General features: G+C 37.7%; 1 protein-coding gene across 3 annotated transcripts in view; it reads left to right on the forward strand.

Annotated features, from left to right (window-relative positions):
• Positions 1–22,712, forward strand: part of ZNF385B (zinc finger protein 385B) — a 125,899-nt gene that overhangs the window by 61,807 nt on the left and 41,380 nt on the right. For 2 of the 3 annotated variants that reach the window (XM_066322720.1, XM_066322721.1), the window contains exon 2: positions 9,606–9,736. The exons of the other annotated variant lie outside the window; for it this stretch is intronic. In XM_066322720.1, the coding sequence (XP_066178817.1) occupies positions 9,606–9,736 (131 nt within the window). The remainder of the gene's footprint in view (positions 1–9,605; positions 9,737–22,712) is intronic. 3 annotated transcript variants of the gene reach the window in all.

Raw genomic sequence — 22,712 nt, forward strand, 5'->3', positions numbered from 1 at the left:
TGGACAATATCATGAAGGTTTTTAAATCTGCCTTTCTTCTCTATATCATTGTTTTCTGTTTCTAAACAGAAAGATAATGGCTACTCTAAAAGCATGTGCCTAGCATTGGAAATGATGGCAAGTAAGGGGAAGACTGTGACTGGTGTTGTGATGGTTTGGATAGAAAAGGGGTGGATTGAATATACAATCTTATTTGAAAGTTCTGAAAATTTGAAAATTATAATTGGAAAGAAAATATATTTCATTTGATGGAGACCTGGGTTTCCATTGACAGTATTTTCAAGAGACCTCTTTGAATAACTTAAATTATTTTTTGCTGCAATCTTTTACCTGAAGGATATTTACCAATACATAAGGCAATACCAATAGAAAGACTTAAAAAAGAAAATGAGAAACACCTTGGGTAACTATATTTTCCATAGGAGATTGTGTATTATGCAGGCAAAGCAAATGAGGCATGAAATTCTCTGAGCTATGGATGACATTCAAGAGCATTGGAAATTGTCTAACATGGTTAAGGGATTAGACATGTCTGTGTCTAGACCCCTCTTACCTTTGTGCACAGCACTACTGAGCTGGTGGGTTGGCATATCGAAGAAACCAGCTGCAAACATAAATCTATTTGTCCAACAGATAACAAATTATTCCCTCAGCAGCAATGCTGGTGACAGACTTGTTTGGTTTTTGTGGGTAGCAGCTCCAGATGTCCTGAAAGAAAGCCTGTGCTGAGGCTCACTGAGGGTAGATGGTGGCTTCAGTGGTGCAGAATCATAGGTAAGAGTTGGATTCTGAGAAAAACAGGGTTATATGACAGCTGAAGATACGAACAGACTCTAAAAAACTAACTGCAATTAAGTGCTTTCCTCCAAATTATGAAACTTTCCAAGTAATATATATTGGGCTATTTTGCCCCTGTTCTTTATCAGGGAAGCTTCAGTTTTCTTAAAACTTGCGTTCTCTGAACCAGAAGGGAAGGGAGTGCAGTGCTTAATCCTAAAACGAGTACAGGCATGGAGCCCAGCACCAAAGAACATGCTCTGAGGAAGAAAATGGAGACTGTTATAAAAGTGGCACCATGCTCTGGACAACACTGTGGCTTCAGTAGGTACTATCTGATGTGTTTTCAATTAAAGGTGACAGCAGCAAAGCAAACATCTCTCACTGCATTTGGGTTGGGACAGTACAAAAGGCAGGGGCGGGGGCTGGTTTAAATAAATCAAGTAAAAGGATCCTAAGGATTTCAGAAAGATCTCCATTAGTCCAGAGGGCAGGAGAACAAAGAGCTGAAAAAGATGCAGCTGGTTTTTTTTCTTTTATACTTGGAAAACTTCAAAGTGAAAACAAGTCCAAAGCAATGTTTCTTAGAAGCAGATAAGAGCAGGGGAGGGGGTAATGCTGCTTATTCAGTCTGTGGAGACCAGAGGGAAAAGCTTGACCCATCCAGGGGATTCTGAGAAAAAGAAATAGGGATAGACTACAAAACTTTAGCTGATCTTAATGTAGGCCAGATAGTTGTTGCTGTTAATAGTTGTTACTGTTTATTAGAAAAAAATCCAGCTTACTGAGCTTGATCATGTTAAGCCTTCACATGGCACTCTAATTTTCAGCCAAACAAATAGTCTGGGTTGCTCCAGAAGTCTAGAGAATTATCTCTTTTAAGAAAATAATGGCAAATATTTCCATAGTATCTACAGATAATGGCAAATTGCAATTGTGCTCCAGCCAGCATGTTTCTTCTAAATATAGAAAAGGATGTTTTGTAATTTATTTAATTGCTTAGACTTGACAAGGAGCCAGTGCTAACAAACTTGCTTTGATAGCAGCATAGTGCTTGTGGCGTTCGCTTAGCTTGGGAATGTAAACACCGAGAAAAAAAGTGTGAAATGAACAGTGAGAGAGAAATGAGGAGAACTGCTGCAGACTCTCTACTGTTGGCCGTGCAGGTGTGCAGGTCCTGAGCCACAGGAACACGGAGGGACCACTGCAGGAGGGAGGGGAGACAGGAGCCTGAGTCACATGTCATAAATACAGGAAGGACAAGGCTCTTCCTCATCTTATGATCAGACAGTTGTAGCACTGTTATTTAGGGAAAGTCCAAGATAATCTCTTCTACTTTTAATTATTGGACTTCACTTCCCACTCCTTCTGTTCTGGTATCTTCCATAAAAAAACCCTGTGGGGATTCCTGTTGTTATTGAAAGCTATTAGAAAGGCAGTACAACTGCAAGAAGAAGAAGATTTTTTTGATTAATTTTCTAATGTATTTGTCTCTAAAATACTGTTGTAGTATTTTAGCATCATGCCACTCGTTAATAGTGGGAAGTTTATTCCAGTTTCCTATTGCTTTGTCTCTATTTTCTCCTTCTACAACTCTCCCAAGTAGTTCTCTTTATTTGTCCATATATGTGATTTTGACATACTAAATGAAGAGATTAAGGCAACAAATATCAAGATTTTTCAATATTCATATTATCGTAAGTGAAATTTTCAGTATCAGTTTTTTCATTATCTTCCTATAAAGTATGTGTATAATATTTATCATCTGTCATCTGCTTTTTTTATAATGACCATCTTTCTATCATAAGGCTTTTGAGATGGAAAATAATTAGCTAGGCAAAAGAATATTAACAATGGAAGTCAAAGTAATTTCAAATAACCAACTAGTATTTCAATGAGGAAGGATCTGATGCAATGAAGATATGCTTCCTTGTAAAGTTAGTTTTTTATTTTTAGAATTCTTACATGAAATTGCATGCAATATATAACGATGCAATTTTCTAAATGAGTTTATATATAATTATCAGTATTAGGTAAGCAATGGTTGACTTTTTGGATTGACTAAATGCCAGAGCTTCCGTTCATTTCAGCAGCATCAGATTTCAACTTATTTTTGGTGTTGACCTAGTTGGTGGAAGCTTACATGTGCATGAAACATAGAAATACCCCATTTCCAGGTATCCGATTTTACCATTGCTATATGGATAATAATTGAAATACTAACTTCATGGTCCAGCATACTGGAAACCCTGTTTTAATTTTTAGGGAGAGAATTATTTCTATAATCTGACATGTTTTTTTAAGTAGAGTCATTCCTGACTGTGAAGAGCTGACACTGTACAATATATAGATAATTTTTATGTTGCAGTGAAGTTGCATCAAATGCCTGTGGGTTTCCTGAAACATCTACTGAAAAAATAAACTCCAAGTGGAATGCAGAATATTTGGCTATCATTTTTTATCCATATGTTGCTATGGAAGGCTGGACCTGGATAAGTGCTTTCTTATCACTTGCCTTATGAGTATTCCATGCAGGAGTTCTTCTTTGGTTGAGTAGCCATGATTTCTAAACCAGTTCTTGCTGCCTTTCCTTGTGGATCCTGAGATAAAAACCAAATCAAAACAGTACATCTTTTGAGAATTTACCTAGTTTTATTTGCTAGGCACAGATGGGTGTGTATAGTTTGGTTTCTAAATTCATCAGTAAGCCAAGGATTATTCACTGATATCTGAATAATGTTTAGGAGATATGAATACAGTGCACTCTTCAGGTTTTAAAAGATGTGTATCACTAGCTCTGATGATAATCATGTCAATTCCCAAAGGAGCTGCATCCTCATTCATGAGTGTTTTAGTTGGTGTGGTGCCCAGGGGGGAGAAAACTTGTTAGCATTTTTCTTGTTGTCAGCTAGAGGCTGTGCCATGTCATATGTCTGGGCTTCTGCTTCAAGTTACTTGCAAAAATAAGTTGCCTGGATAATGAGTTATCTTTTACCATCACATTAATTTGTGAAAATTTGTTCAAGTAATGGGCTAACCTCGCCACGATTTCTTTTGACCAGCTGGAATCCATATGGGTGTCATAGGTCTCATTTCTCATAGTACCATATTATAAGGAAGAAATGTTTGTCCTGCTGAGTGAAATGTGGGAAAAAAATTAATTAAACTTCTGTATTTACTAACTTTTTTATATAAGACGGGTGCGTGTGTTAATATTCACCTTCAGGATTATTATTAATGGGATGCTTTTAGAGTAGATTTTTCCTTAAGTGTTTTGATACCAGCACCTGCTGTTCAAAAACTCTGAATTATTTTACTTCACTTAACTTGGTTTTATGAGTTTATCTTGCTAATAAACAGAAACAGATTACATCCTCTAATACCAATGTATAACTGTAAGTAAACAAATGAAATTAGAAAGTTTCTAAATTCTCTAAACTGATCATACTGGAAAGGAAAAATGACTAATATTAAGCACTATGAAAAATCTCAAGGGCTTGTGTCTTATAAATGTTAAAACAACAAAATGTAGTGACTTGCAAGTGACTGTTTTTTACCTGTCAGGTAGGGGAAAAAAACTGTGGTGGAAGAAGAACTGAAGCATGATGCAATGGGAACATCAGATAAAAGGGAAGAAAACTGTGAATCTTTTATCATGTGGAGGAATTTTTATAAACATAATTTTTTTTTCATGTCGTTCCAAACAGTTTCATATAAGCAACTGTAGGAAAGTCTTATGTAAGTTGTGGTTTTTTAGCAGTGGTTGGGGTTTTTTGGTTTTTGTTTTTCGTTTTTTTTTTTTTTGTGAGTCATAGGCAATAGAGCTGAAGAGTTTTATTCAATATGAAAGTCCTAGGTTCTACCTCTGGCTGTAATCTGTTTATAAAACTAGATTTCTTAGCCACAGGCAGAAGTAAATAGTTCTGAAAATGTTGAAAACTTCTACTGACAAAATAATAAACTGTACTGACACTAGGGTCCCAAAAAAATCTCATAGGTGAGCACCTTTAAAATTGTCTTAGAATCCTTCCACAAGCTGCTTCCACCTCCTGGAGCTCAGAAGGAAAATGCTTCCTGAACCAGAGATGACAGTGTGAGGTCTAAAGACAGGGTGGCTGTGCACACTTTGGCTGCAGCCCTTAACTGGTTCAGCCAGTGTGGGCAAAGCAAAAGGAGCAATTTGTCATCCACCCTCCAAGGAGTACTGCTGGCTCAAGCAGTGGCTCAAAAACACAGTTCTACAAAGGTGAAGGGAGGAGAAAGCCCAGAACTGATCCATCATACCAGTAACATTGCTACTGTTCTGGGGCCAGAAAAGACTACTCAACATTACTGTAGAAAGTAAACGTTCCTCGTTGCTGAAAATGGTCAGACAGATCAGGGATGAAAAAGGCAGCACAGCGTGTCCATAACTGAAAACTGCCAGTGTAATGCACATAAGCAGTGGTGGGTGTGAATGTCTCAATGTCCCTCTGGAATTTTCCCAATACATGTCAATGGCACAACTTCAAACAAATGCAACCATGTGCAATCTGAGGTGGATGTAGATTGTCCAGTGCACAGAAATTTGTCACCCAAATACTCTCATTCCCGTCTGAGAGTGCTTCAGTTTCTCTTCCACTACTCTCGCTCTGAGTGTGGATTTCTTCCTTTGATGGGAGGATTAAAACACTGTAGTAACATCTTTAGGTAACAGGAAAAAAGGAGATTTGAGTATGGCTTCAGATTTCTCAGTAGTTCCCTTTAATGAAGACGTTGGAAGAGAATGCTTTCAAGTCTGAAACAGAATTCATTTCTTTAAGTAAGCTGAAATAATTCACAAAATCCATTTTATATGAGTATGTTTTGTGATGGAATTGGGTTTGGTTTTTTTTTTTTTTTTGTATAATGGTCTAATGATGACCAAAATCTGACGAATTAATGAGCAGGCTTACACTGTTTTTGTGTTTTTCAGCAACAAAGAAAAGCACTTGGTGAGAAAATCACAGAAGTAATAGTGTCACAAATAGTTTTCAGGAGATACAGAGGATGAAGTTGCATGCTTAGATTTGACTGAATTTGGTACCACTTTTACTTGAAGCAGAGGGGCAGTGAGTGTTTACCATGGCTAAAGTTACTGTGATTCCCTCTGCCAAAATGGCAGTCTTGCTAGTCTGGAATTCTGGTTTTTCTGTGAAGCTGGAAAAGCAGGGGCAGTTGTTGGTAGAGGTTCTTTAAGTCCCTGTATCACCTGTTCCCTTGTTGGCAGCTGGCTAAACCTTGCTTCACTGGCCTTGGGGACACATCTTGCCACAGGAGTGACAGAGACAAGACTTTCTAATTGCTCCCTAAAAATATCACTTGCACTGCTTAATCCTTTGCACCTTATTTGTTAGAGACTGATTGAATTTGAGTAAAGATTACAACCTTTCCTAACTTCTGTAGAAACGTCAGTGTCTCAGTGCATTGCAGCATATGCACATGTGGACATGGCTAAAGAGGAGCAGCACCTGGTACACAGGGACTTGTTTGTTCAGATAAATATGTGTAGGAAGAAAAACTTTTAATAAAATGAGACATTTTGGGTCATCTGAAAACTTCTTTTGCTCCTTTTTGACAAGGGTAAAAAGGGATCAGTGAGGATCAGTGCCTTTTGCAAAGTCTGTCCACAGATTGCATTCCCAGTACATAGATAACTCCGGCTGTGGGAGTCAAAATTGGAATTATAAAATACTGTTTAACAAGTATGAAGCTGAAATAAGCAAATGCCTTTACAAGAAAGAACAGTTATATTTATTCCAAAGATTTACAGATAGTTTAGAACAATCCATGTTTGACATGGTAAGTTGTCTTTATCATTAAAATGCTAATGAAATTATAAACGTTTGTTATATTTATGAAGATAAATGAAGCTTGTCAGCGACATCTTTTTTGTGCCAGTATTCCTGCTTAGTAGAGGTCTGGATAAAGATTTGGTGAAGTTGTGGTGAGATTCTATTTGACCACTGGGAGCAATGCCAGGGTAAAACTGCCCTATTGCATTTGATTTGGTGATTGTGCTTCTGCTTGTAACTTAGGTCACCTTTACCTTTTAATTCCTTCAGAGGCTTTCAGAGGTGGATCTGAAAGACAAACTTCAGTCCAACAGGGTTATCAATATTTGACTGGCAATTGTTTGAAGTAGTAAATTGGCAAACAAAATGAACACGTTTTTTATGATTAATGCCTTTACTAATCAGTCCAGTAGGTGTAAATGTTTGGTTTTTTGTGTGGACTCCAAATGTATTCTAGTCTCCTGGCAGCAGAAACACCATGGACTGCAAACTAGAGAAAGATTTCAGATGTCTTTTTCACATGAAAGATTCTGTGATTCTTCCAAGGAGTACGAAGAAGGTTGAGTTTTTTCCAAGAGGATGCTAATTGGTTTTTAATTTTTAAAGATTTTATGCGAAATGCTTTCTATATATTGAATAAGGACAGCATCAGAAAAGTAATTTTGATTTCAAATGTTAGTCACAATTTAAGTCTATTATGGTTTGGGGTTTTTTTTCTGTAAAATTGAGTTAAAATATGTAGCCATAGCTTCACTGAAGTACGTTTGTGTAAAGAGAGGACAGGTCTTCTTTAACTTCACGGATCTTTAATTGCTTATGAACTTCAAAGAGAAACTTGCAGAAGTTAGATTGATGATGGCCCTTTAGGTAATTGAGTACAACATAGTTCCTGTTTGAATGCAACTCTGAAATCCAAATTATGTAAATCTACTGTTTCAGAACTAGCTAGTAGAAATAATCATCATTTTTGCAGTTGAAGATACTTTCTTTGGCTAAATTGTCTGACACACTGCTTTCCTATTGATTCATCTTCTCCATTACGGATATGAATAAGAAACTATAGGCATGTTAGCCTTTAGCTTTTTGACGTTTGTGACTCCAGCTGAATAAGCTTTGACTTACAGATAATTAGGCACAGCTGTCAATTAGTCTCATGGGCTTATGCAGCAACAAACCTGACATTTATGAAAGTATTGGGATGGAAGAAGGGAGAAAATATTCTGGGAAAGTTCCTCAAGCATATTTTTCTTTTCAAGTTGTGCAGCTCTGTTGGGGTGGTATGAAACATTCTCTCTGCATAGCTGTCATTGCCCCGTCTTTGTGCAATCATCATGCTTTTCCTATAGAAGAAACAGAGAATAGATTACAGCCTGCTATTCATCTGCTAGACCATAATATAATGTTTACTGTGCTGCAGCTGGGATCAAAATGACTGTCGCTCCAGCATCAACAAAATTTGAGCTCAGGGCTAGTTCTAAGTGTTTGGTCATCCAAAAAATCCATGCAGCCCCATCTGGCTTCTGAACTTAGCTTTCCTCTTGGATACCATAAGATGGGCTTGAAATTGTGACTGTGGAGGCAGGACAGTGAAAAGGAGGAAAATCTCTCCTTTGTCTTCAGTTTTGTGTGTGCTTAACAGGCAGAAAGGGAGATCCCTTAATGGAAGACTGGTGCTCACACAGCCCACAAGGATTGACTGGCATTTTCCAAGTGGATACAAATTATTTGATTTTATGGGAGAGGAGAAGGAAAATTGCTTGTTTACTTTCCTAACCCCCTCCTAACTGCCTCTCAGTCCCCCTCGCTTTCCCTCCTGCCCATCCCCTTCCTGGCTAGGTTAGAAAAGCTCAGATGACTTCTGTGAGAAAAAGCTCAGGTACTGTGTAAGCCCGAGACAAGGAAAGTTCCTAAGAGACCTGTTATGCTCCCAGGTGTGGCCACTGCTGAGTGGGAAAAGCAGGTAATTATGGAGAAATTGTGACAGAGGTAGGAGACAGAGTGACTCACCCTCCTTTAGAGGTGTGGGACACTTAGGTTCCACTGCCTGCTCCTGTCAGTGTTGAATTATTTATTCAACCCAGCAATGAGACACTGAGGGGATTTGTTTGGTTTGGTGTAATTTTTTTCTGTTTGGGTTTTGGTTTTTTGGGGCTTTTTTCACTTTATATTTCAATGAGGGAAATTTTATTTGAAATCAATTTTGTATGGTTTCAGGGAAAAAATACTCCCACAGGCATAGCTGGGAGCTGTGTGCTGGGCACACTTATTGTGTGAATAGAGCAGATAGCTAGTTAAAAATGAATATTTGGATGTCTGTGCCTGCCCATTCCTTTGGGATCTAGCTGGGCAGTGATTCTCAAGTGTATACAGAAAAAATTCAGCATATAGATTTCTAGAAAACTTTTGTTTGGAGAGCTGCAGTTTAGAAAATAGTTAACATCTCATGTAAAGATTTGTGTTCATCTATATGCTAGCTGATTATTTAATTGTTGTCTGTTTTCTAATATTTGCCTTGCACCATAGAAAAGGCAATTTTTGACATGTTATATGAAATGGTGTTTGTGTAGCACCTGATAGTCAGAAGAGGGGAAAAATAACATGCAGATGGCTATTTGGAAACAAACCTTTGGATTTCAGCATGCATGTATTTATTGTCTGTGCTGGCTGATCTAGCAGGCAACCATGAATTGCAAAAGCATCTGACTTTCATGGGGACCCATCCTGGCCTTTTTGGCGCAAGAAGAATTTTGCAGCTGTAGAAAGGATTTATTCTACCTGCCAATGTGATTTATATACCATATGTCTTCTCTTCAGCATCTGAGTATCCATGGCCATAGGGAAGTGCTCTGCCTCATCTGTACTGTGTGTAAATAGGTTCCTTTTAATGATATTAACTCCTACAGAGCCTTTCAATCACCCCCTGTATAATTTCTTCTTGGCAGTTGTGTCAGCTATGCTGTGTGTGTTGCAGAAAGGAGAATACCATGAATTCCTGGTTTTGTTTGCTCTTGGCAGGCACTACTACACTTCCCACCCTTGTGCGCACACCTACCTTGATGATGCAGCCTTCCCTGGATATCAAACCCTTTATGTCCTTCCCTGTGGACAGCAGCTCTGCTGTTGGATTCTTCCCAAATTTTAACACAGTAAGTAAAGGTGTTTCCACATTTAGTTTCAGTGTATGCTTTCCAATCTGGTTCTAATATCCAGTACTGAAGCTGCCTTAAAACATTTAAAGAAAGATGTTAGTACATTGCTTACGCAGTTCTAGGGAGCCCTTTTTTTCTGTGCCATGGTGGTTGCTTTTCCCCTGTAGGAAAGGCTTGGAGTGGTGTCCAGCCTTCTCACTGATTGATTTTTAACTTGGTCTTCTGAGGTGGTGTTTACACACTGAAAAAAAAACAACCTTTATGCTATGCTAAAGATTTGAGAAGCAATAGAATGATTTGCAGCATTTGTCTGGACATGTGTATTTCAATGTGCTGTAAAAAAGGAAAAAAGAAAGGCTAATGGAAAGACAGGTGTGACAGGTAAGACCTAGATCCTGCACTCTACACTACTCTTGATCCTACACTGAATCAAGCTAAGTCTCATATGGCTAGGAAAGCAACTGGAGGATATTCTAATTCTGTATAATTTCAACATTAAAGTGTAAAACTGCACAGGCAACTACTGTGAAAAAGGTGAACCTGTTATTTTTGGTTTATGGTAAAGTATCTTGGGGTTTTTTGAAACCAAAAAAATTGCCAAAATAAACATGAAGAACCAAAGAAGTATTATCAGAGCAGCAATTAAAAAACCCCCCCTCTTCTGTACTTCTCACTTCTTTATCAGCTCATAAGAATGCAATGAGTGTTATCAAAATGCTTGTTTGCCATCACACTTTTGCTTAACTATTTAAGCTAATGGCCACAGGAAGGGAACTGTGAGTCATTTCTGCCCAGGCAGCAGGTACAGTGTGTAGGTGACCATCACCTGAACTGCTGCACATCGCGCTTGTCACTGTGGCTGTGGGGAGCAGTGTTACCATCACCACCACACAGGCACCAGCTGAACCTCTGCCAAGTGTTTCCTTTCACAAACTAACAGTCTGTCTGAAATTAAACAACAGCAGCATTATTCTCGTCCTGCTGTGCAAATCCACCTTGCTGGCAGGTTTTGTGCTACAGCACACCATGATGTGGGGTGCCCGGGGGTGACACATGAACCAGCTGCTCTCATGTGTCAGCAGCCCAGCATATGGACAGTAGCAAATATTCCTAATTCATTGCAAAACATGTATGTGAAAAATGTGTGTTTGTCAGGGAGATGTAGGAATGTGTATTTGCACAAAGATATAAAAGATAAGAAAAAACCCAGGTACATTAAAAGAGCAGGCTCAAAACTCAATACCGTATTAAGGAAGCAGTGTGTCATTACCATATCTAGGCATGATGCAATTCATGTTAATTTTCCATCCTCTTCCTTATATTCTCAGGAATTTTGTTTGTTAGTGGTGTGTTTGCTTTACAGTTGCATGGGTTTTCTAAGTGAGCTTTTTCACAGAACTGTTCATTATGACTCAGAGAAACTTTTATATAGAAATGTGGTTTTAGATTCAACCAACCATTATTTGCATTCTGGTGGTATTACTGAATATCAGAGTCGCAGTAGCCTCTAGAGACAGATTAATTACATTTACACTGGTTTTGCCTAGTTTATATTTACCTAGGTTACCTTTCATTTGTCTAATTCCTGGCATGTTTATCCTTCACAACTGTCATTTCTCTCCAAACTTCTGTAGGTTTTATTAAAAATTAGACCTGGGGTAAATTGGCAAACATTGTCAACTTGGTGTCTACTTCCTTCCTTGGAATTCTTGATAATTATAAAATTACGCTGCTATACACCACAGATTTTGCATCTTTAAAGTCTTTAAGAAGGAGTAATTCAGTATTTGTCTATTTCTGGTTTGCAGACTTTGCCATTTATCTTGCAGATATTGATTTTCCTTAAGAGTCTTTCACAATGGACTTCAAAGTTCATTGGAAAACTAATCATTCATGATTATCTACTGACAGGCACAATGAATGCTAGCTGCTGTGGACTTGCTTTGCTTCTAACTTAGCACAACCTTTGCAAATGTAGATTTCTAGGTTTTTGTAAGTGTAGTCTATTTTTTTTTTCTCTTTTTCATTCCTAAGTGGTGGCAATAATATCTAAAAGTGTTTAAAACAATTTTTCCAGAAGAAGATTTTGAGTTATAGAAGGTAAATCCAGTTGATCCATAACATATGCATCACGATCTTCTATCTTATGCAGGAAGTGAATGTTAGAAGAGCCAAAAAAGCCATCTTTTGCTTTATGGATCAATCAGGAAATCTATGCATTTCATTCCTAGGAGGATTTGCCAAGGACTGCAGACAAGGAAACCTCCAATGTGCTTCCCTTCATCTCTTTGTCTTCCAAGGGGCTGAGGAGACCCTTTCAGGGTGCTGATTGTGCTTGCATGTGTTCACTGAAGGTGGCAGAAAGAAACAGTCTGAGACAAAACTTCTTTGGATCCACCTGCATTTTCAATGGCTGTCAGAGACAGACACATTTTTCTAAACCTCGCCAGGAGATGGTTTCTAACTTAACATCAGTGGCCTTAAAAAAGACAAGTTTCTTCACAGGCACTTAATACAGTAACCATCAAGGCAGAAAAACAAGGTAAAATGTATTAACTACAAACATCTTCAAAGGAACACGCTCTACAGTTTTTTCCCAAAAGAACTTCTCTTATTTATAGAAAAATATTTAAAATCTGGGGTAAACCCTTTCTTATTTAGTTAACTTTGACAGTTTTCAGCTCTGAAAACATCTGTGATTCTCCAGATAAAACATTAGTGTTCCCATTTTGTTTGTGGAAGTGTTTTGATTCCTAGTTTCTCTCCACCAGGGGTATTTTCAGCTGAAGCACTGAGCAGACCCTGATTTTGTAAAAGAAATGCCTACCCCTGTCATATCTTTCTTTCTTGATGGAATTGTGTGATTTAGTTTAAGCTGCCTCTCTTTTGCTTCTCTTTAAATTATTAATAGTTCTAAACATGCTGTGGATGTATGTATAGTAATTGCCAATTCATGCCCCAATTAAATTTCTCTTTGTTCATTAGGACTTATTATATAGGAAAAATGATACAAACTCACTGGATATGTATCTTTATTCCTCAGTAGGGGGAATAAAACTTTTCTGTTTCAACAGATCAGTGAGAAGGGGATCTTATTAGGGCAGGATGAAGGATTCCAAGCAAAGAGGTATTGCAGAATAGGTGCTGTCTTCCCTGGTCTTTTCACATCAGCAGCCAAGTAGTTTTGTCAGAGCAGCAGAGGCATGATCAGACTGTCAGAGTCTGAACCTGAGGTGCTATATGGAAGGACAAGCCCTCTCTCAGAAGGGCTGCAGCAGTTCATCTGAAGGTGACATCAGGTTCCAAATGGTCTTGCTCAATGCCCCTCTGTCTGAAATGCAGAGCTTGAATCAAATGATCAGCTATTATTACTTAAAGTGTTCTTGTCGATAAAAAATAGGGAAACATCATTATAGGAACTTCCCAAATTGGTACTTCCAGTTTGGGATGGATGTAGACTGAAAGATATTGTTCAAGCAGAGCTCTCTTTCAGCATACTAAAATGACTCTATAAAGATTCTTTAACAGGTAAACAACTTACATTTTGATTACATTTAAAAATATTTTAGTCAAGTGTACAGTCAGTGGAAATCAAAGTTTCCTGTGATCCCCCTTGTGTGTTTATTATAGCATAATCTTGAATTTTACACTGGCTGGCTTCCATCACACAGCTTTACCTTCCATAGCTTTCTTTCTCTAAACCTCCCTGGTTCTTCATCTCCTGTCATCTATCTTGTATACTGAATGATGAAAGGATACTTTGTGATCATAAATTGGTACATGTGCTAAAGTGGCTGAAAGCCAGGGTTTATCTTGCAAGATCAAGATCACTGATCTCTTCAAGATTGCTGTCTTTATCTCCCTGTATAAAAATTGCGTACTCCCCCCAAAAAAAGAAATCCCCAAACTCAAGCATATTCTGCCTTGTCCTAAAATGAGAGCAGCACTACATAACTCACATTTGGTTGAAGTGGTACAGCCAGGGACCTGTCAGTCTGCACAAAAACATTATCAGCAGCTTCTCAGATTCTATCATCATAGAAAATAATCAGCAATTCATATGCTTCTTTCTGAGTTTGTTATGGCCTCAGGGGTAATCAAAGATTAGAGCATCTCTTGTAGCTTTCACATTAGTGAAACATTTTGCATCTAACTAGCCCATGATTGGTTTCTAAATGCTAGTTCATACCCTTCATGTTTTAGAGGACACATGGGTTAATGTGGCCTAGTTATTGCTTCAGTGTCTGATTTCTCTTCAAGTAGCTTTATGCTGATTCTTTATATTAGAGTTCTCTCAGTCCCCTTGAAAAGTGGACCAGAGATATTTTACATCTGCCAGGGAAGGTGAGCCAGCTGGAATGTGCTACAGGAAGGGAAGAGGAGCTGACTAGCAACTTAGTCAGAAATTTCTGACTCTTCTCCAACATTAGCCCTGCCTGGACTAAGTATCCCTGGCCTGCCCCCAAGACAACTACTGGGAGGAACTAATTTTCTCTTTCCTCTTCTGCATTTTCAGTTATTATTCACATTTTTGTTTGCTGCCTATCTCTTTCTCGTTTGAAGGGCCCAGTAATCACCAGGGCAGAAGCTGAGTTCAGCAGATAAGAGCACAGGACACCCGTATCGCCAGCCTCACTCGCCCTTCTGCGCCAAGTGCCTCTTCTGCCTTTTTGGCAGGACAATGGCTTGGGAGCTTTCTCTTTCCTTAGCAGGGTCTGAATTCAGCCACTTAACACCCTGCTGCAGTGCCAAAGTACGCTTTGCAGCACAGGATTGTATATGGCAGGAACAGATTACAAATGCAGCCAACTGGATGTTGCCAACCCGTTATCTACAGTCTTTTTATCCAAGTACCCTGTCCCTGTGCTCTGATTTCCCATTTTCCCTTTTATGGAGCGCTGGAGGGAAGTGACCTCTTCTGGTCCTCTCCATCTGACTCCAGAGAGGAGGTGAATTTTTTTAAGAGCCTTACTTCACATTCATTAACCGCAGAGAAAGGAAATTTAAGAAATTGACTTAGGAGTGATGTTTTGCAGGGTAGCTGCATATTTTTCTTGGGGATTTTTGTTGGTTGGAGTTTCTTTAATTAAAAAATTTTAGTGTTTTTTTACAAGCTTCTTATACCCTTTATAGTCATGCAGGCACGCAAAGACTTCCAGTGAGCCTTCTGTTCTTCTTTTGAAAACTTAAAAATATTCCTTCTTCACTTTTAGTTGTTATGGATATAAAAGTTGGTGTTTTTCAAGTCATAGCCAGAATCATCAAATTCACAACATGAGGAATCACCCTATTGCCATTTACTAAGGGAATAAGAAACTAATAGGTATTTGTTGAGAAACGGGTGAAGAAAGCAGAAGTTCAGGGACCACATAATAAAGCCCAGATTCTGTCAGCACAGACTCTGTTCTGTGGCTACTCTTTGCTATCCCTTGTCCAAGTACCTGGCTACAGAACCCCTTTACTCTCCATGTCATAATTTTCTCAATTTTTTTCAATTTTGTAGTCCCTTTTCTTTGTATCCATAGGTATTTTTTACCCAGCCAGGAATCCCTCTTTATCTTTCTATGGCTTTGAGGCATAGCAGCAGAGAACTCTTTCAGCTGTGGTAGGAGTTTTTGGAAAAATTCTTCTCAGCCTGTAGAAGCCCTGAAAAATATTTATTGAAATTGGTATGTTTTTTCCTATGAAAATATTAGACATCTTTTCCTGAAACTTTCAAAAACCTCTGAGCTTGAAGAAAACACCTGGTAAGATCCACTGAGTATGATAGATATGGGAGAAAAGCTGCCAAAAGCAGGAGGTTGTCAGTTGATTTTTGACAGATTTTTCGGTTTCTGGTATTTTAACACAAAGATTCAGGTTCCCTAGTTCCTGTCAGGAATCTCTCAGAGAGCAGCCCTGTAAAATTGGTGAGCCTAAATAAGCATTTTTTTCCTCTTCTTCTAGTGTATCATACATATAATTATGAGGAGGAAAATGTGTTTATTAAAATAATACAGTCAGGCTTTAAGATAGCATCTCATCAAACACTGATTATTCTATAGATTTTCCTATTGCTTTTGTATTTTTCAAAGAGGAATTGAATGGATGAGCTTCCTTCTCTCAGTTTCCACATCAGCAGCCAGATAGGGAATCCTGTCTCTAAGGAGAAAGTGCACTGACATGCACTGGGGAAGAATAGAAGTCACCAGGTGCAGCCTTTCCCTACCCCTTCCAGGAGTCTGGCATCCACTATGTGGATTTTGAAAAATGGTTCCTAAATTGCTGCATTACATCCATTATTGCATATAAAAGTAATTAAGTCATCCTAATTCTTTAAAGAAATACAGTTTCTGTGTACAAATCCTATGACTTGCTGAGTCCTCCAGAAAATCTGGTTCTTGGCTATGTGTTTTATATCTTTCATAACAGAAACTCTTTCTAACATTTCAGCAATATTTATTTCTTTTACTAGTCAGCACAAGAAAGGTCAGAAGCCTTTATCTGCATTTCTGCATTGAATTGCTTTCTTGTCAAGTTAGTGGTACATTCCTGGTACGAGGAAGCTTTTTTAAGGGAGACAGTTGTTAATAATAAATGTTTTAGGCATTAGGTAACTGAAGGATGTTTTGCAAATAGAATGTGATTAAAACATCTCCCCTCAAAGCAAGCAGTCACAGAATTGTAGTTTAGGACAAGTAACATGTGTTTTACTACTCTACTTACAAAAATTTTGCTGGTTTCTAATTACCAACCTATGTCCTACAAGTTCTAAGCAAAATTCTAGAGCAGCTTTAGATAAAATTCTCCATATGTCTGATGAAGTGGCTGCTTTTGCAGTATCCTGACTGTACACGGTGAGCTTTCCTGCCTTGCCTTAGACCTTGGTCACATTGTTCCGTGCAAAACTGAAATTGCTGCGTTAATTTTTGGTTAATATTTTATAAAAATGTAGCTTAAATTTAGCTCTTGTCATCCTCATTCATTTGGAATGTGGGTGTACTTGTAGTCTTTTAATCTAAATACAGTCTATTCCATGACAGTCTGAAGATACCGTATTGAAGTTTAAAGCTGCACTGTGGAACTTGTCTTTCCTTTGCATGCTGGAAACCAGCACCAGGCAGCTCATTTCAAGTAACAGAGCAAGGCTGCATTGAAGAGCTGTACCTTTTAGACCAGTCTTCTCTGTATTCAGTCTGTCCATTTTCACGGTGAACTTCAGCTGGTTCCCCAAGTTGCCACCAGGGAAAAAAAATCTCATTTCTTGCCCTTGTTATTTGTTAGACAAGACAGGCTTCTACTTGACTTTGTTTCTCACTTACTTAAATTTAAAGAAAAAAATCCCCCCCAAACATAAAGAAAAAAATGCAAACCAACAGTCTTTGATACTACATTAAGTTTCAGAACCTTAATTAGAAGAATCCTTTAAAGATTCATATCTAAATACAGCACTTTTATAATCAAAGGCATTTTTAAGTTTGTGTAGTGTGTGTTGTTGATAAAAAAACCAAAACAAAACCAAGAAAAACAAACCCAAATCAGAAATATCATTATTAATTTTGAAGTGAAAGAGGCCTTATTTCTTATATACAGTGAAAAGCAGCAGACAGCTGTGAAAATAGTTAGACAGTTTTTGGTTCTGATTTGCTTCTCACTTATATTTAGCCATTTTTTACATTTATACTCAAGTTTCTATATACACATAAATTTTATCCTCTCATTAGTGTTTTTTTTTCAGAACATGAAAAGTAATGATGTTAATTCATTTCAGAAGACTAGATTTCTTGTGTCTCTATTCTCTCTTGTTCACAGAATTAATCAAAAGCTCTGAATTTGTCCTTAACCTCTCAGCATAGTTCAGAACTGTAGTGGCAATTCAAGTATACCTAATGCAGTACCATTCATCTTTGTGTTTTGGTGTTCTGGAGCAGCCTGGGAGCAGGAAAAACTCATCAAAACTTAGAGCAGACTTTTAAGTAGAAAAGGGTCATAGCTAAGGACCATCTCAAAGATGAAAGGAAAACTCAGGAATCTTGTTTGTCCCATGTACTATCTAAGCTTCTTTTCTGAGTAAAAATTTTTGGGCTTGAATCTTTCGGCAGGATTCTGCTGAAAGGTACTTTTTTGTATTATTTTACCTATTTATATTATTTTACTGCCAGCTGGTAATAGGTATTGTACCAAGAATAGCTGTGCTCTCCGAGCATGTTATTTGTTTGCTTTTCAGCAAGTCTCAAACTAAAGTATGTTTTTATTTTTGCTGGATCTGAAGGCAAGACAGTATTTTTTTTTTATTTAGCTGAACACAGCTGAATGCTCTGAATAACAGCAGCTTTAATAATAAATAGCAGTTATAGAACACCTTCTATCAGATGATTTTACCATGTAATTTAGACCTTTCAGCTTTTTTATGGGGTTGCAAATATTTTTATCCCCATTTTACAAATGAATAACATAACACTCAGAAGAAATTATTCATGTACAGTTAAACCTGTGAGCCAGCATAGCCACAGAGGGAAAGAAAACTGTCTTGAGCATTAGCTTAAACGCTGGATTTGGACTTTACTCTTTTTCTCAGGTTTGGTCTATCATGGTCCCAGCAGTTCATTTTACAGATACGAAGTATTATGGTAGAGTAGTAATCTGGATGGATTAAAAAAGAAGCTGTCCAATACTTAAAGCTGGTTCACTTTCATATAACAAAAAGCACTGAGCCACAGATACTTGCTTTTTTTTTTTTTACTTATTCTCCATTTATTTGGTGAGGAATTCTCTTTTATCCTAAAACATTCTCAGCAGCTTTCTGTTCTTTATTTCACCCACAAAAGGCTCCCGTCTTGTCTGGAGCAGAAAATTTGACAATTTTTACCATAAAGGTTAAATCTATTTTTGGTGTTCTCATACAACAAACTCAGTCCTTTAATGTATTTATATCCTTGGTTGAGAATAAGCCTTAGAAGAAGCAGAGAGCAGATTTAGAATATTTTTTTCTGTGGTGTCTGACAATTTTTTCTTTGGGTCAAGTACTTCAATAGGAATCAAATATTACGTTTTAATAATCTTTTACACAAATATTTCTGAAACAGCCAACAGCAGTGGTATTTAATTTTCAGAAAACTCTGAAAATTTAAGACTATTCTGATTATGATTTTCTAACCCAGAAATTCTATTTAACATGCAATAAATATACAAGTGTGAAGGGAAGGAAGGGCAGAAGAAATATTCACAGCACTGAAAAAACAATAGTGAAAAATACTTTAAAGGTGTTTTCTCAGTTACGTTTTGACCTCTGTGCTTAATCATATCATATTATATGGAAAGAAGAGAAAGGTAGGGAGAGTTGAGGGTTTGTTTATCTTTGCTCACACCAAGTAACTGACACTAAAAATCTAAATCAGAGTAGTGCAAAGACAGAGGAGGCCAGAAGAGCAAAAGACTAGAAAATCCTTGGTTTTGTTTCAGTTGTTCCTTTTGCTTATGTTGGTCTAACCCATTATTTCAGAACTGGGTTAGAAGAAAGAAAATTCTACTGAGAAGACTGGGATTCATCAGTAGCCTCCTTATCTTGGTCCAACAATGGTTTGCAAATTCCTTGGTGCAAACCTTACTGAAAGCACCTACTGAAAAACCTACACCACTTACTGAAATCTTATTTTCGCTGCTTGAACATAAGATTCCCAGTGTGATGCTGTTTTAGCCCTCTACAAGGCTGGGTCAGAAAACATCCTAAGAGAGAGAAGGATGTGCAATGGTGAAATTACTCGTGCTAGCACACAGGAGGGATAAATGGGCATGTCAGTAAAGATTTAGGGCTCTGCTTCCCAAGTCAATGCTGAGGAAAGATGATGAATGCATTTGTTGTTAAAACAGAAAGGCTGTAATTAGGTAGTTAAAGTATATTTGAGCATGTATTCTGACTTTCAGTATCTGGGCTTCAATGACATATTGAAAATCTGAAAAGGAGTTGGAGAAAAGCTAGCAAATTGATCAAGGTTTTTACTGTGAGCAGCCTAAAGAGTTTGGTTTATCAAAGAGAAGGTTAAGGGCTGACATGATTGCAGTGTGAGTGCCTGCACTATTCAGAAGGTATTTGAGGTTTGAGTGACCTTTTATAGAGAAGCACAACTAGATTGAGTGGCTTATAACAATTCAGAAAGTATTTCTTCCACAGTGATGTAAATTAACTTATTTAGAAACTTTTAAATCAAGCTGTTGAGATTTTTTTCCCCTAAAATTTAGGCTCTGGTTGACCAGAAATTATTGGACTTTGCAATAGGAAGGGCTGAACCTTTTCAGTGAGTGAAATTATGTAATAAAGTTTTTGGGAAATCAGATATAATGGTTCCCTCTGGCCTAAGCCAAATCTGTAAATCACTTGAAACATCACTTTCAGTGTTCTATATGATTGTGAATACAGAAACAGAAAGAGAATCAGCATCTTTTTCATTTTTCCATGCAAACTTTATTTTAAAGGGGAAACACGCAAGAGGGTAACACATCGAGAGGCTCTGCATGATACCATAGGACTGGATATAAAAATGTAGGGATAAAAATTTAGCTTCTAGGAGCTGGAGATAGAAAATAGATTTCTGAAGTCCAGGGATATATGCCTGCAGCTCAGTTAGCAGAAATAATGTGGAAATTTCAAAAGCAAAATTATCTGAACCTTAATCTAAAATGAGAATGAGGAAGCTGAATTTATTCGTATTTCTAATACTTTTAAGATATAAAAGTTGTTTCCAGCTCTGGGTGTCCTTTTAGTTGTCTTGTACTAAAAATGAAGTAAAAGTGTGAATGCCAAAGGTGTCTCTTTCCTTTTTTATTTTTCAGTACTCACTATTATTTCAGCAGCTCTTCACAGATAGCTGTAGTATCTGACATAAACAAGTGAATTACAGCAAGACTTTTGGTCTGTTTTAAGATGCTCCTGGCTGATTACACTGACTAGTAGTAGTGTGTGGAGGTCACAGATACCACAGCCACGGTTTTCCTCAGAGAGGTTGGAGCTTGTTGCCAAATTGAGGGGACAGACAAACATAGTAAGAGGTTGTGTTCAGAGAGATTTGCCTTCAGAAGCTGCATTCAGAGTACAGTGTTGTTGTATTTTAGGAATTTTAGGAATCAGTTTACTCATATTTTAGGAATCATGCGTAAAGAAAGGGAGATGCTAGTCCCTGTGGTCTGAATTCTTTCTTAATGGATGGATTCTTTCTTAGTGTTTTACTGCACTTGGGGAGACATCTACTTAGCATTTTAGAAAGAAAAACTAAAATCAAGGACTTTCTGTAACCTGAGTATGGTTGAGCTTGATTTCCCTGAGATCCAGATTTCCTGCTCTGTGCAAATGTGCTATGTGTAAGTACATTGAGAGAGTCTCCTTAAAAAAAAAGTGATTAAAGCAACTCTCAGTAAAAACAAACAAACAAACAAAAAACCACCTCTATAATGTTGTACATTGATTATTCTTTTTGTTCAATGAAGTATTTGCACAAGTCTCCAAATCAGCTGCTGAGAATCTGAGTCACCTCTGGTTTGGTTATTGGCTATTTACATCTGCCTGTATTTTAAGAACCCCCAAAATGTTGTGAAGAGGGAGGTGGTGCTTAGAGAGCCTGGGTCATCCTACAGAAATGCATCTCTGGAGAGCTGATGCACAGGGAATATTGATGGCTTTCCTGCAAGAAAAGAAAGTTGCTCACATCACAGAGTGATTTATGTAGGAAAGGACCCTTAAGATCATTGTGTTCAGCCGTTATTGCAGCACTGCCAAGTTCACAACTGAACCATATCCCTCAGTGCTACATGTACACATCTTTAAATATCTCCAGGGATGGAGACTCCACCACTTCCCTGGGCAGAATTGCAATGCTAGATAACCCTTTCAGTAATACATTTCTCCTTGTATCCAATCTAAGCCTCCCCTGGTACAATTTGAGGATGTTTCCTCTTGTTACTGGGAAAAGATAATGACACTCACCTTGCTGTGACCTCCTTTCAGGTAGAGTTCCATCAGTAGAGCTGGCACAAATGTTCCTGGTAATGCAAAATCAGCAATTAAATGTATAACAGAATTGCTGTGACTTGAACACTAAATTATGCTTGGAATTAGTCAAATGAGAAATATGTTCCCTGTTGAAACAAAAGCAGCACAAATGTGGAGAGAACAGATTTTTGCTGGTTTGTGTTGGCTAAGCATGCCAAGCATTACATCATAATGTTAATGTTTCTGATTTTATGCTGAGCATTTTAAATATGTGCTTTGCTGAGTATGTGTATTCACTTCTGTCACTCTTTTAGTTGTTGTGATATGTACAGTTATGGTAGGGGGCTGTACATATCTGGCAGAATTTATGATAAAATTCAGTGTATGATCATTCTCCACAGTGGCACTGTGTTTGGCTTTCATAACAACTGGAGCTCAAACACACAAGGAGTTACAGAACTTAGTTTAGATGTTGCATCACTAATTTATGTATGCCAGTGGGTTTTTTTCTGTAGGGAAATTGTGTCTTATATTGTGAGTTCATTCCACATATGGTTTAAAACTTCTCTTTATCCAAGTAAACCAGCATAGTATGCTGAAGGCCACTCTGTGTTTTTCAGAAGCTCATAATGCCTACTGGTTAAGTGATACTGAGTTACATCTCCTATCACCACTACCAATATTATGTTTACAAAAGCTTGTGTACCAGCTAACTCTATATTTGACCCAAGAATTACATCTTGATAAGTGGTAACAGGACAGACATCGCCAGTCACAATTTCAGTTTACTCGGGTTTAAGGTTATGCTTCTGTTACGAAAAGAGGGCGCCTACCTCTCCTCAGGATCATTGCAATTTATTTCTGAGGCTCACAAATTGGTAGTTTTAGAGTCTGCTGTGTAATAGAGATCTTTCAAACTAACCAGAACTTCAGTTTTACAAAATGATTTCTCCCAACACATTTTTTTTTCTTCTTCCTGTGCCTAATTTCATGTCTTTTTGTAGTCTGGTT

The sequence above is a fragment of the Sylvia atricapilla genome, chromosome 7 (genome assembly GCF_009819655.1).
Source record: "Sylvia atricapilla isolate bSylAtr1 chromosome 7, bSylAtr1.pri, whole genome shotgun sequence".
In the NCBI taxonomy this organism is placed as follows: domain Eukaryota; kingdom Metazoa; phylum Chordata; class Aves; order Passeriformes; family Sylviidae; genus Sylvia; species Sylvia atricapilla.